Source organism: Suillus fuscotomentosus, assembly GCF_016647785.1.
Source record: "Suillus fuscotomentosus strain FC203 chromosome Unknown F5891scaffold_4, whole genome shotgun sequence".
NCBI classification, from domain to species: Eukaryota; Fungi; Basidiomycota; class Agaricomycetes; order Boletales; family Suillaceae; genus Suillus; species Suillus fuscotomentosus.
The window spans coordinates 984,081-997,980 of NW_024539516.1; the positions used below are offsets into that span (position 1 = coordinate 984,081).

At 47.5% G+C, this 13,900-nt stretch overlaps 3 protein-coding genes across 3 annotated transcripts; 2 read left to right on the top strand and 1 right to left on the bottom strand.

Moving 5' to 3' along the window:
• Positions 1–2,908: 2,908 nt before the first annotated feature.
• F5891DRAFT_477094 (uncharacterized protein) lies at positions 2,909–5,467 on the bottom strand. Its single transcript, XM_041371971.1, has 16 exons — positions 5,310–5,467; positions 5,194–5,254; positions 5,106–5,144; positions 5,038–5,052; positions 4,564–4,976; positions 4,429–4,513; positions 4,285–4,374; positions 4,179–4,235; positions 4,063–4,129; positions 3,995–4,015; positions 3,835–3,936; positions 3,739–3,788; positions 3,556–3,685; positions 3,450–3,499; positions 3,024–3,400; positions 2,909–2,971 (listed from the first exon to the last, which is right to left on the bottom strand). Exons 1-15 carry the CDS (start codon positions 5,348–5,350, stop codon positions 3,035–3,037), a joined length of 1,587 nt encoding a protein of 528 aa, XP_041232285.1. The 5' UTR covers positions 5,351–5,467; the 3' UTR covers positions 2,909–2,971; positions 3,024–3,034.
• Positions 5,468–6,685: 1,218 nt separating this feature from the next.
• F5891DRAFT_1003512 (uncharacterized protein) lies at positions 6,686–7,849 on the top strand. Its single transcript, XM_041360307.1, has 2 exons — positions 6,686–7,213; positions 7,282–7,849. The coding sequence occupies exons 1-2, from the start codon at positions 7,073–7,075 to the stop codon at positions 7,564–7,566; spliced, it is 426 nt and encodes a 141-aa protein (XP_041232286.1). The 5' UTR covers positions 6,686–7,072; the 3' UTR covers positions 7,567–7,849.
• Positions 7,850–10,404: 2,555 nt separating this feature from the next.
• F5891DRAFT_1003518 (uncharacterized protein) lies at positions 10,405–13,735 on the top strand. The gene is made up of 8 exons (XM_041360308.1): positions 10,405–10,645; positions 10,707–10,851; positions 10,904–11,037; positions 11,089–12,172; positions 12,226–12,519; positions 12,573–12,863; positions 12,914–13,228; positions 13,280–13,735. Exons 1-8 carry the CDS (start codon positions 10,606–10,608, stop codon positions 13,305–13,307), a joined length of 2,331 nt encoding a protein of 776 aa, XP_041232287.1. The 5' UTR covers positions 10,405–10,605; the 3' UTR covers positions 13,308–13,735.
• The last annotated feature ends 165 nt before the right edge of the window (positions 13,736–13,900 follow it).

Consider the following 13,900-nt stretch of genomic DNA (forward strand, 5'->3'; position numbering starts at 1 on the left):
CGAATATTTTGGATCAGTATTTTTGGACAAAGAACACCGAAGGTCAGTGAAAGTAAAAGAAAAGAAAAAGAATAATAGAAATCAGAATAAAAGTGTGGCTGTACCTTGCTTGCTGGTTGTTGCACACAGTGAGCTCACAGCAGGTCGTTCAGTATGATGAGCTTGCAGTATTACTGTCTCTTGAGAGTGTTCCTCTCAGTCTTAAAACAGTTCTTGACACTGGTACTGACACTTATCACACCTTACTTCACAACTTAGTGTTAGTTGGGCTGAGAAACACCCTACTACCTGCTGGTATCTGCTTCTTTTTTATTTCAAAAAACTGGGGTCATTATATACACAATAAATGTGGCTGTGCTACTAGTGTATTCAAGAGTCATTAAGAGTCATAATGAGTCATATGTGCAAGGTGAGTCATAGTGAGTCATAGTAAGTATTTTAGAGTGAGTCATAGTGAGTCATATATTCAGAGGGAGTCATAGTGAGTCATTGGGTATTTTGCTAAGTCATGTGACCTGTCCAACCCCTGATGACAAATCCAGAAAGAGAGTAAGAAGTGTCACATGATATGAATCCTGTGTGTGGAGATATTTGTTTTGCTTTGTTTGAAGGGTGAGAATGACGCAAGCCTAGTATTTAGGGGTTTACTAATGTTTTTCCAGGACAACATATGTGGGAAATATTTTTCACAGTCACCTGACATGTGTGGGATTTTGTCTGAGTCATCACCATGGCTGACTAAGCAAAACTCATCGCAGAATTAAATGTACTAAAATATTCAGGCTGCTGGCATATAGACTTGAAAAATAAAAAGAAAAGCAAAAAAATATTCCCTTAGCCTCAGTCCAACTTCAGATAAAAGGGAAAAGGGTTTCATAGTGGTATTTCAGGGTATATGACTCATGAGAGAGTATTGGTCGTCCATGCACCGAACCAGTTTGGTGCAGGTCACCGAGTGGCCTCAATGGTCAGACACCTGCAAATCTGAGCTGAAATCAATGCAGGACCTCAAGACACACAAACTCACGCCACTCCCAGAAGGACGCAAAGTGATCGGTTCAAGGTGGGTATTCACGGTAAAGACTGACGAAGAAGGCAACATCACCCATCACAAGGCACGCCTCGTCGCACAGGGATACATGCAAGTCGAAGGGATCGACTATACAGAGATGTTCGCGGCTGTCACCAAGTACGATACGGTCCGTATTCTCCTCGCCCTAGCGGCAAAGTTCGACCTTGAACTGGATCAGATGGATGTACGTACCACCTTCCTCAACGCTGACCTCAAGGAGGACATCTACCTCAAGCAACCGGCTGGTTTCGAAGACCCGGAACATCCGGACTGGGTGTGGAAGCTGGAGAAAGCGCTTTATGGGTTGAAGCAGGCGGGGTATGAGTGGAACCAGATGTTGGATGAGTACCTACGGAAGGAGGGATTCAGATTCGTAAGGAGCGAAGCTGACCACAGTCTGTACGTCCTCCATGAGGGGGACAAGGTCGTATGGCTAGTCGTTTACGTTGACGACATGCTCGCAGCATCGAACTCTCGCGATTACCTGGACAAGTTCAAGGCGCAGCTTAAACGACACTTCGACTTATCAGATCTCGGTCCCGCACGCCACTTCCTCGGCATGCACATTACGCGCGACCGAGAGAAGAAGCTCCTCACCATCAGCCAGAAGGCTTATCTTGAGAAGATTCTCGAGAATGCTGGCATGACACTGTGCAATCCTGTCAGTACGCCCATGACACCTGGAGTAACCTTACAGAAGGCTACGCACCCTCCAACGACTGAGGAAGCGGATGCCATCGCGTCGATCCCATATCGCCGAACTATTGGGGAACTCAACTACGCTATGCGAACCACTCGTCCTGACATTGCTTACCCAGTTTCATGCCTCTCCCGATACATGGAGAACCCCAGTATCGACCACCATCGTCAGCTCAAGCATCTTCTCCGGTACATCCGTGGAACCACAGACTTAGTACTCATCTTCGGTTCGTCGGATGAGGGACTCGGACTATGCTGCGGATCGAGACGATAGTAAGTCCACCAGCGCTTACGTCTATCAGCTATTCGGAGGACCTATTAGTTGGAAGTCTCAGAAGCAATCTGTGGTCGCTACCTCGACCACGGAGGCTGAATACATAGGCCTATCGAACGCTTCACGCGAAGCGTTATATCTAATCCAGCTTCTTCATGACTTCCGCCTCGACCCCGAACTCTATGATCCCGCGCTCCTATATGGAGACAACCAGTCCAGTATTGCGCTCTCGAAGAATCCGAGATTCCACGAAAGAGCCAAGCACATTCGCGTCCACTACCATCTCATCCGCGACCTCGTCGACACGAACAAGATCGAACTCCAATACAAGTCCACCTCGGAGATGATCGCTGATAGCCTGACGAAGGCATTACCTCGTCCAGCTGGAGTCCAGCATCGGGAGAACATGGGATTACGTCGTCAAGACCTGCCAGGCGCCCTGACAAGTGGGAGTTTTGAGAGGTGATCCGTCAGAGCACCGAGCCGGTTCCAGATAGATATATCTAACCGTTACATTTTTATGTGCCTTAGCTGTCAGTGTCATTGGACGTCATGTCCCCCTAGTAACTGACCATTTTCTTATTTTCTCTTTCGTACTTAAAGGTGGCTAGACGCTACACTCGCACCTCAGTCTTTCTTCCATTGACTGAGGTGCGTATACTATTCATTTATACTATACACGATGCTTACTAGCGGTCCTACAGACTCGCGCTACCTTAGGTTAGTTTACACGAATCTAGTCTTTCTTCCATTGACTGAGACTCGCGCTACCTTAGCTCTCACTCTCTAATATCTTCGTCGTGAGGAAACAGGAGACAAGCCGTCCAGTTTCTACTTCACATTAGTATAATATGTCTCGTAGACTATGGGCACCTCAGACGGAGGGCAACTTTACTCAAGTAGCTATAAGTCATGGTAGCCGCTTGCTTGAAGAGAGATCGTTCAATTGACAGGCATCGAGAACAATGATGAACTCACTACATGTCGTATCAAATCCGCTGAGCAGAGCCGCTGATGTATGACCACAGTAGCGTCAAGACTGCAGCACATTTCAGAATATTCTTAACAGCCTTTCTTCGCCTTGCCCATACCCATTTCTCGGCACCGACAGCCGTGTAATGATCCCAATTTGGTTTACGAAGTAACCACAAGAAAACTGTCGTAGGCCAAGGAAACGAATGGAACACCTTGCCTGTACCGTTCGTACGCCTCCAAGAGAAGCAGTGTACATGCACCGAGCGAGAGAGCCGTTCTTGTAGCTTGGCGTTGTATGTATCTGTGGGTGTGGCTTTGACGGTGAAAGATGAGGCAGAACCAGTAAGGACCGGCTCTATGAGTTGGAGGACGTATGCAACCTTGAGACAAACTTGAGTAGAAACATAAAAAAAATAAAGGTGTACTTACTTGCACTTCTGCGGTGAACGTCGACGCTGTTGGTCCTCCAGTATTTGGTCCTGTGATTATGACCTCAGGCTACAGTTGATGGCGACACGCTGGCATCAAAACCCACCAATTATCAAGTAAAAGTTTGGTGAGTCTGGAATTGCAGTCCCGAGGTATGCAGTAGGGCCACCATGCGCCTCATAATAGCCTTGGACAGTGGCTCCATTCAAGCCTCGAACGTGTATCGGATACGACTCCTGTTTCTGCATTTGGCATCGAATAGAATGTTCCATCGTGTATTGCAACTTACGCAGGTGAATCCGGTCGCGTATACAATGACATCAAATAGTAACATTTCACCTAAATTATATGAGGAAAGTGATGACGCCATTGACGGCTCACACACCAGTGTTTGTGATGATGCCATTTTCCACTATCTCGGCGACTCCGTCGAAGTTCAGTGTCACGTTAGAACGACAGATACTTTTCAGGAAACCACTGTTCGCGACTGCATGTAATGAAATGAGAAAGAGAATAACGAGTCAGTTTCACTACTGCCGACGAACCAGTCCGCTTGCAACCTGGGGCTGCGAAACATGTGAGCATAAATAAATCTCCTTGATCAGACACGTACGATGATCAGGTACCATATGAGAATGGTATCTATCCGGTGTGTTATCGAGGATGTATTTCGTCATCGCCTAAGTAGAAACGTTAGACCGAATACCCGGTCTCGGGGTCCCTGCTCACGTCACGTTTTTTCTGGAGAGCCCTGTCACCCACGGGTAGATGAGGGGGAGCAATATACTGTAACAAACGTCAGCAAGCTAACATTCTGTAGTGCAGGAGGCCTGACCTGGAGCATAATCCAAGTTCGGTGCAGTCGCATTACCAGGGGGATGTTAGCAAATATCCATTTCATAGTGTTCGAGTATGGAATGCGTGGCTTAGATGTTTTGTTTTGTTGCTGAATCATCGACCATGATACAAAGAAACTCACTCGGGTATTAAACCAGGTCGGGGTGCGGATGAAGTTAACTACTTCGACGGACGGGTCTTCAGATATAGATGGCACGAACTGTGCTCTTGTTGTATGTCACTACCAATTACCTGCACAGAAGTCGTCGTGACTCACCCGGAGGAGGCATTTCCAATCACTGCAACACGCTTGTTTTGCAGATTTATTGAGCCTGGCCACTGTGCGGAATGAAACGATGTCCCCTGAAACTTGCGAACTCCAGGGATCTCATATGGAATCTTTGGGACCTGCAAGATACCAGCGGCAGATATCACGACGTTGGCTACGCTCGACATTCTCTTGCCTGAAGATACATCTTCCACGATGATGTTGTACTGTTGTTTGGCATCATCCCACTCGGCAGACAATACTTTCGTGTTGAATCGGATGTGTGGATATAGATTGTATTTCTTCGAGAGTTTAATCCAGTAGGCTTGAATTTCCGGTTGAAGGCCATGTGATGCGTTCCAGTATGGGTAAGGGTCTGATGATAAACTGTACCAATGAATTTCGATATCTGATGAGCATCCCTAAAACAAGCTTCGAGATGAGCGATACGGTGTCGCAGTCTCGATCATTGATAATACGTACAGGATATGTGTTGGCCTGTGTAAACAAAAAATGTCAGGAAAACGCTTTGGTGCATGACAACCACGTACCCTCCACACTCCACCAACTTCAGACTCTTTCTCATATATCTATTGAACCACTCAGCGAGCATACCACTCATTGCATGGATGGACCCACTGTGAAATTGTGGAATTCAAGTTTGGTTTTGAGAGCAATAGCTTGGGTTAACCCGGCAATACTGCGCGCAGTCCAATATTCAGTTGGTACAGAATCAAATCAAAAGTGATACTTACCCGGCGCCAATGATGGCGACTCTCCGCTGGATCTCACTCATGTCGAAAATGACTTTTCTCAAGACTCTGAATCTTCCTTTAATACTCTCTCACCTGAGGCAATAACAAACAAATATGCCTCATCAAGCCTTATCGTGTGAACCTCAAGAAGTTCCTTATCCTACCTATAAGTAACTGTGAGATATCTCATAGTACCTCGGACGTGGCCCAACAGGCTTCAATTGAGACCAGAAAGTATAGATTTGGCCGGTATCTTGACCGCAGGCTTGGCGACGCCTAGTGGGGTTCAAATCTCGCCCGATGTGTGAAAGCAGGGATGGCCAACGTCTGAGACTCTGGGGCCAATTTGAAAGTCTGACGTACGTCCAAGTCCAAATAATAGTCCGGGGCCGCTGGCTGCGTTCGAGCGGAGTTGTAATATCCATGTCACGGCATCCCGCTTTAGATGCACGAGTCTACCACGCCACGGGGCCGTTTCTGATAAGTACGTCTCGTTTGTATGTAGGCCTGACGAGTGATAATAGATATACAAATACTCGGACCGCCGAAGCGGTCGTTGCGCATGCACGAGGGGAGTGGATGGAGCGCGGATAGAAAGGTAAAGGTAAGTCTGGACTGGCGCGGCGTGCTGCTGACTGATCCGTGCTGTACTACCGTATAGCTCTCCTGCGCCTGGTGACCTCTCGTGCTCACATCTTGAAGTGTCCTGATAACTAATGGAACCATCGAACGGTTCCTTTCGTGTGTTATGTAAATTAGAATTCGTGGAGCAATTCAAATTCAATGCATCCATTTCTTCGTATCCGCCAATGCAAGAATTTATTGATACCTATATCAACAGCATGAATATCTCATGGAATGTCCGAGTCTGCCAGAAGATCTTCCTTGCGTGCCGGTTCCGGGACCAACAATTCACTCTCCACGAATCGAATGATTTGTACACGATCAACGCAACGTCGGAGCCAGTTGTCGGTGAATCTCTCGTTTTACATGCTATTTATATTTGTGCTCATTTTTTCGTATTGTATAAACCTCCAGGCATGAAATAGGCTTTGTAGTACACTGGAATAGTATATTCGACAGAGTTCCCTAAATTTGTGTTGCCAATGCACAGAAGGCGTTCAAAACATCCCTTTCGCCAAGCGCAGCGGTGGCCCTGAAACATTCAAGGTTCGAAGTCATCGCGGAGTTACTTACCTCCACACAGGGAATAATGTGAGCAGAAGAATCGCTTCCTTCCCAAAATCTTTCCGTGAAAGCTGTTGGATAGAAAAGTGATCAGAGCTTCAGCGCTGAGCGCGATGAGGCAAGACACTTGCGACTAAAGGTGCGTGTCATTTTTTGAAAATAATAGTGTCGATTGATTATAAAAAGCTCCGAGCTTCCTCGTATTCTGCCACGCCTAGGCCTGCTGAGTCTGTGGCTACTGTCAAGCCAGCTTCTCTTTGATATTTTTGCCGTACTTGAGCTTGGGTCATGCTCCCTCTCCGAAGTCCGTAGCTGTGTCTGTACCGTTTTGTGCTTGTACTTCACATCCTTTTGGACCCACCCTTCATGCCCCTTCGCATTGTTCGCAATCTCATCCTTGCCACCAGTAGACCGTCGAACAGTGGCCAAAGGTAAACGACTGCCAGGACTTGTGGATGACATGTCTATCTGCTAATATGCTTAGATGATATTGCCATCGAAAGAGGACTTTCGAGTAAACGAATATCATCCAGAAGAGACTGAGCTTTGAGTTGCTGCTGCTAGGTGCTCGCGGAATGGGAAATCAAATCGCATATTGCTCCAATACTACTATAGTAAACTATTATTGTGCGTACCTATTGCCAGATAGTTTGCGAGCTTGCCTCATACTCCTTGTTTCTTTCGTTCACAGTCGAACCATCGAGGTACTGGGTTACCTAAGTTTATGTGAACGTAGATGGCCAAATGAAAAAAAAATTATGGCAGGCTCAGCTTCGTCACTGACCCAATTTTCAGAATTGCAAACATGACTAGTCTTGAGAGTAAGTACAGTCCCGCTCCGCATGTGTTGTTGTCAGAGTTAAGCAGGTATTGCGGCGATGTCGTGGATCCTGCACGTCGCGCATTTCTTATCTGTGACGACATCCCGAACATCCGCTGTAGCAGCTCCCGAGCGATGCCCATAGCAGCAGTGCATGGGATCGTGATTGGTCTGGGAATAGACATCATCTCCGCGTGCGACGTCCGGCATGCAGCATCAGATGCGAAGTTCTCGATCAAAGCTCGTTAATCACATGGCTATTCAGTTGTTTGTCTGATGAAGGCTACTGCGTATAGGATGTCGATATGGGGCTGGCGGCTGACGACGGAACGCTAGCTTGTTTACAGAAGACTGCGGGGAATCGATCATTGGCTCATTAGCTCACATATACTGCACGCAGTGCACAGGCATTCTTGAGCGATGAAATAGAGGAACTCGGTCTTGTTTCTAGCGTTGTTCAAGGCGGGAGGGATGCAGTCGTGGCTGCAGCATTGCAATTGGCCAGGGGTTGCCTCGAAGAGTCCTGTTGCGGTGACTAGGACAAAGCGTCTCCAGGTATCACAGGTATGAGTGTCTGCCAACGCTCTTGGATCAATCCATTGTGTTATAATAGTGTTGCTGAGAATTTGCCGCAGCACACGGCAACATGGAACTTAGCTGCGCTTCAGGCTATGTTTATAGTTAATTTATCAACTATCAAGAAAATACTATGCGAGGACTTACAAAAGTTGATCAAAGCAGGAATAGCGAAATCAATGGAGTCCTACCATTAAGGCCCAAGCTCTGGTTGTTCGAGTGTGCTATGTTTCATTCTATGAGACTTCCGCTAATGAGAATTTGAAATTTACAATTAACCATCCTATTGCCAAAAATTCTTACTGTCAATCTGGTACATGCTTAAGACCAATAACACCGTTGAATGATTCATTCAGCGGGTCGTTGGTCTGTCGCGACTCGCCATAGTTAGTGAGCAAAAAAAAACAGTAGAGAGGAGAACGCGCAGAGTGCCGTGCACGTGGTGGGACGCAATCGCAGTATTCAAACTCCGCCCGAAGACTGGCCGACTTCTCTATGTTGATTAGGCCCAGAGTGGCCATTTTCCGGACGTTCTCCCCGATGTGCAATACTGGTACTAGGGCACAACTTGGGCATACTGCCAACCCGCCTGCCGCTGCCCGCCAACAGGGTCAATATCTCATAGTCACGCACTGGCCAAAGTCTAGATTCGCGCTCACATTCAAGTTTTTCGCGCCTGCTTCCTTAAATTCCATCCCTTGCCTCGCTTTGCTTCCTGTTGCTCCGCTAGGCCTGCCTAATAATTACTGCCGGTTCACAATCGCTGTTGACCGCATTGACTTTCACACTTTCCATGGAAGTGCCGATCGGTCTTGAGACAGGCTTTGTATCTGCAAAATAGTTCAGGAAGCAATGATTTTCCACCCCCCCCCCCATTCACACAGGATGATGAGCAATATATGTTAGTGTCGGACAGCCTTTCCTTCCTAACGAAAAGATAATCAGCAACCTCATTCTTGCTGTCTGCCCTTCCAGTGTCGCAATGAAGTTGAATGAACGAGTAAGCTCGGAGTAGCTTCAACCTTGTTGGTGTATTTCCCATGTCAAACTTAATGAAGTCAATCAAAAGGGCTCAACGTAAAGTCTAGGTCTCACCGGGCATCATCCAGGGTGAAGCTAGCATGCTTGTCGATTTTGCCGAACACTGAACGTTTCGTCTGCTGCTGCGAGTACAGACTTGTATATGGCCGGCCCGTTGTGTGTGAGCCAAACATCTCGAACTTACAGTCAAGACTTCGACCCCTGTAGCAGAGTGAGTCCTGCTCTCCACCCAAAATTCACACCCCAGCTGCCCACCGCTCCTCACCAGCAACAGCCAACACCCTAATGAAAGACCTGAGCATCTCCCAACCAGCCCTGATGTCCAGACCCATCCCAACAGTCTCAGAAGGAATTCCCAAAGCCTACCGATTCGTAGCAAATCAAAATAAAGAAGCAAGCCAGCGCCATCCGCATGATAACGATATCTGTGACGCACCTATTTCTGCCACCATGTAGTAGTCGTTATTAAGAGAAATACATTGACAGATGCTACCAAACAACCATCATACGGACCGCCGCACCAGAGCAGCATGAACCACGGAAAACTACAACGTATAGTATAAACAAGCAGCGGCCTTCCACCCCTCTGCTCTCAAACCCAAATCATTCCTCATCATCACGACGGTGGTCGACATCACAAGTGAGGCTAGCATCCAATGCGTCCTCAAGGCCATTAGGCGACGATGCTCAAGAGATGAAGTAGTTTTGTCGTTCTGTGATCTCTCCTAAGAGGTTCCCAGAAGTCGGAGAACGGCAACACTTCAATCCGTACTGCATCTTGTCCCGACTAAAACCGTCTCAGAAGGATCGTAATTACCGAATTACCGAAGAATCCAGTGGTGCTTACACCTGTTGTCTTTGAGAATATCCTGACAATGCCACGGTATCAACCTGCACGTAAGTAACATCTTCGTTTGGCTACTAGTAGCAGCGTTACGTGAATATAATTGGGGAGGGAATGACTCATGATGTCCAACCTACCATTTCAAGGATCTTCCAAGTCGGTGCACCTGGTATTTTCCCCCTACTAGGCAGATACGTGCTATCTTCCCGCGCTATTTTCGCACTCGCAAAGCGTTTTGGGTTTGGATTCGAAGGGAAGCTATGCTTTGATCCACGAGGTATTGTGAAATTTAAAGTTCGTGGGGATGCTCGCCGTGCGATAGCTTAACATCATGATTTTGTCTAAAGAAAATCTGTGGGATGTTGGCAACGTGCGTCGTGATGAGCCTGTAGATATCATATATGTATGATTTAAAGGAGTCTGTGAATCAGGTGTGATGAGGCTCCGTAAGGTTGGACGTAATGAAATCAAGAAGTTTACGAGCAAGTTACAGCATGTTACGCCCTTGCAATGATTTTGTGTTGCCCTTGGTATAATTTGTTTTCTGCCTAACTTTGCCGCAGCTGGTCTTGTGTTGCTCCCATCCTCGTCCATAAAATTATATCTGTTATATCTTCTTTCAAATATTGGTCAGGACTGCTATATCTGTGTAAAGTAATCTAATTTTGAGTCGTTGTCGCCTTATTCATGGTCATTGCCATCTCCACAGCATAGCGCTCAAGAATAGTCCGCTCAACCTCAACCTGCGTCTCCTTTCATTCACCATCCTGGCATTTCCTGCACCTCCAGCCACAACTACTGACGAGCACCCCTGGTGGCTGCTCTAGATGTCGAACGAACAGCAAACACAGACCATCCGAATCACTGGTGGGTGATGCATGATTATTTGTACAGCCACAACTGCTCATCCGAGTCTGTGCACGCCCAGTCCTTGCCGCCAACTCCCTTGTGAAGCGAGAGGTTTTCAGTCTCCCAGATCCATTCGCTGTCGTCTCTGTCGATACCGATCAGACATACACCACCAGCCCGGTGAAGAGGAGTTTGAGCCCGACTTGGAACCAGCACTTTGATATGTGAGTTTCTTTGAGTTCTCTCGCTGCTATCAGTATTAATCGTATTTCGTAGCACCGTTCGACCATCTTCCACTATCATAATCCAGATATTCGACCAAAAGAGATTCAGGAAGCGGGATCAAGGTTTCCTTGGGCTTGTAAAGCTTACCGGCCAAGAGGCGATAGAGCACACGGCCAACAGTTACAGTACTCATAATCTTTAACTTCGATACTTCAAGCTAACACGACCTGCTTCAGGGCTTATAACTCACGACCTTTGCCAGTCATCTACTGGAACATCTGTTTACGGGAAGCTGATGTTTTCGTTCTCGCTTCCGCCGAACACTCCGTCGGATGCTGCGCAAAGCAATCTATCACCTAGTGTATCAGTAAACCGGTCTTTGCGTCCGCGTCAGAGCACACCCATGCTTCGCCCTGAGTCCTCAACAAGGGTACCCGCTCTTTCCCGTGTCCCATCTCTCGGTCTCCTTCACAACCGCCGAGGTTCAACTTCCAACTTGGAGTCCCGAACCTCGTCAGATATTGCAACAACACTAACCAGACCTCCTATGGGTATTGAACGTGAGCCTTCTAGCACGGGGCAATCTACCACTGGTACCAGTGTAGACGACGAAGACGAAGCACCCCTCCCTCGAGGATATGAGCGTCGTCTTGACGAACAAAGCGGTCGAGTCTATTACGTTGACCACAATAGAAGGTTGACCACATGGGTACGGCCCACAGCCATACCTTCTACATCATCTTCTGCTCGTGCTCCATCAATCTCCGTGACGCAGCCGCACGTCCAGAATCCCACTCGCAGCAGCGGTGGCTATGTAGATGTCCCCCTACCGGCAGGATGGGAAGAGCGTCGGACGCCAGAAGGACGCCCCTACTTTGTTGACCATCATACACGCCTGACGACATGGATAGACCCTCGTACGGTACAAGTCGCACCTTCTGCTATCTCTGCGTCCACGAGTGCGAATGCGAACATTGGTCCTCTTCCATCAGGCTGGGAGATGCGCCTCACTTCCACTGGCAGAGTGTACTTTGTTGATCACAATACCCGCACCACGACCTGGGATGATCCAAGATTACCCTCGAATCTGGATTCTAACGCCCCTCAGTACAAGCGTGATTACAGAAGGAAGGTGATCTACTTCCGCAGTCAACCCGCGATGAACCTGAAGGAGGGCAAATGCGAGTTGAAGCTGCGAAGAAGCCGAGTCTTGGATGACAGCTTCGCCGCTGTCATGAGAATAAGCGGAAATGAGCTGAAGAGGAGGCTCGTGATCAAGTTCGAAGGAGAAGATGGCTTGGATTATGGAGGTGTCTCGAGGTATGAATTTCGCTTTCACTGGTTGAGGCGACCTTGTCCTAATACTGCGATAGGGAGTGGTTCTTCCTGGTGTCTCATGAGATCTTCGACCCATCCTATGGCTTGTTCCAATATTCCGCACACGACAATTACACCCTTCAGATGAACTGGATGTCGGGCATCAATCCTGAGCATCTCACATACTTCAAATTCATCGGGCGATGTCTTGGGCTTGCCATATACCATAGGCGGTTTCTTGACGCCTACTTCGTACCCAGTTTCTACAAGATCATCCTTGGGAAAAAGTCAACATTGGCTGATCTCGAAGGCGTCGATGCTGACCTTTACCGTAGTCTAGTCTGGATGTTGTATGTTTCTGTTCTTATCGCTGCTAAGTCGAGTCGCTCAACAATTGACTTAGAGAAAATGATATCACCGATGTCTTGGACGAAACGTTCACTTCTACGGAAGACCGCTTTGGCGAGATTGTGGAAGTCGAGCTGAAGCCTGGGGGAGCTGATATACCCGTCACCGAAGATAACAAGAAGGAGTATGTTGAAGCGGTTGTGGAATATCGTACTAAGACAAGGGTCCGGGAACAATCCCAAGCCTTCATGCTCGGCTTCCAGGGGATCATACCTCGAGATCTGATTGAACTCTTTGACGAGCGAGAACTCGAGCTTCTCATAGGGGGGATGTCCGAGATTGATACGTACGTATCTCATCACGCTCATGTTTTATCACGCTAATAATGCGTTACAGCGATGACTGGATCCAATACACTGATTACCGCGGATACGAAAAGACGGACAAAGTCATTGAGTGGTTCTGGCAATGCATCCGTAGCTGGCCCCCAGAACGCAAGTCGCGCTTACTCCAGTTTGCGACGGGTACTTCCAGGGTGCCTGTCAATGGCTTCAAAGATTTACAGGGTTCGGATGGGCCGCGGAGATTCACCATCGATAAGTCTGGCGATCCATCACAACTCCCGAGGAGCCATACGTGTTTCAATAGGATCGAGTTGCCTCCTTACGAAGATTACGAGAGCCTCGAAAAAAAATTGACGTATGCCATCGAGTACGTTCGTTTTGTGTCCGATCCTGGAGACGTACGCTGATTTTTTTACAGGGAAACAGAAGGATTCGGTGTAGAATGAGTTGTATTTCTTGCTTCGATTTCTTTTCTTCGTTTGTTTATTTGTATACCAAAATGTTGTAATTCTTTACGCTGCACCAATACTGAACTATCCTTAATTTCTGCGTCCTCGCATCGGTACCAGAACTGGCAGTAGTACTATCTTGATGCAAACGACCATCGGGTGTCTGCCTGATAGAGCCAGCGATGATTGGTTTCGCCCGATCCGCTCGCGCATGGTCTTCAACGTTGCTTGGATTGACATTGTTGGTTTCATAGATGGGCCATGTAGAAGTTGATGTGGCGTGTACGAAAGAATTCGAAGCACATACACCTGGGCCAGTGATTTGGTCTCTCCCAAAGCAAGGGTACATTATGTCCATCGACACGGATTCAAGTATGGTGTTTTCTCTGAAACTCATACCAAATTCGTCCATGCGAACATCGTGGTTACATATCGCACCCCAGATGTTTCAAAAAAACTGAAACTGCAAACTCGAGATTCATTCATTGGGATACCAAATCGGTATTCGGTTGTTGAACGCTCACCACAGTGCTTAGCCTTGTTCTGTCCGCTGTGGCTTTGATTATGTATAAAAGTTACGACCCAGCAAT

What these genes read in the sequence shown, in the direction of transcription:
- F5891DRAFT_477094 (XM_041371971.1), bottom strand. Translation starts at nt 5,350, where the DNA reads ATGAGTGAGATCCAGCGGAGAGTCGCCATCATTGGCGCCGG. An exon ending in TGGCATCATCACAAACACTG is followed by an intron (nt 3,789 to 3,834) that starts GTGTGTGAGCCG and finishes CATATAATTTAG; the next exon opens with GTGAAATGTTACTATTTGAT. An exon ending in AAACTTTTACTTGATAATTG is followed by an intron (nt 3,500 to 3,555) that starts GTGGGTTTTGAT and finishes TCATAATCACAG; the next exon opens with GACCAAATACTGGAGGACCA.
- F5891DRAFT_1003518 (XM_041360308.1), top strand. Translation starts at nt 10,606, where the DNA reads ATGTCGAACGAACAGCAAACACAGACCATCCGAATCACTG. An exon ending in ACAGACCATCCGAATCACTG is followed by an intron (nt 10,646 to 10,706) that starts GTGGGTGATGCA and finishes GTGCACGCCCAG; the next exon opens with TCCTTGCCGCCAACTCCCTT. An exon ending in GCACACGGCCAACAGTTACA is followed by an intron (nt 11,038 to 11,088) that starts GTACTCATAATC and finishes GACCTGCTTCAG; the next exon opens with GGCTTATAACTCACGACCTT.
- F5891DRAFT_1003512 (XM_041360307.1), top strand. Translation starts at nt 7,073, where the DNA reads ATGGGAAATCAAATCGCATATTGCTCCAATACTACTATAGTAAACTAT. An exon ending in CCATCGAGGTACTGGGTTAC is followed by an intron (nt 7,214 to 7,281) that starts CTAAGTTTATGT and finishes TTCGTCACTGAC; the next exon opens with CCAATTTTCAGAATTGCAAA.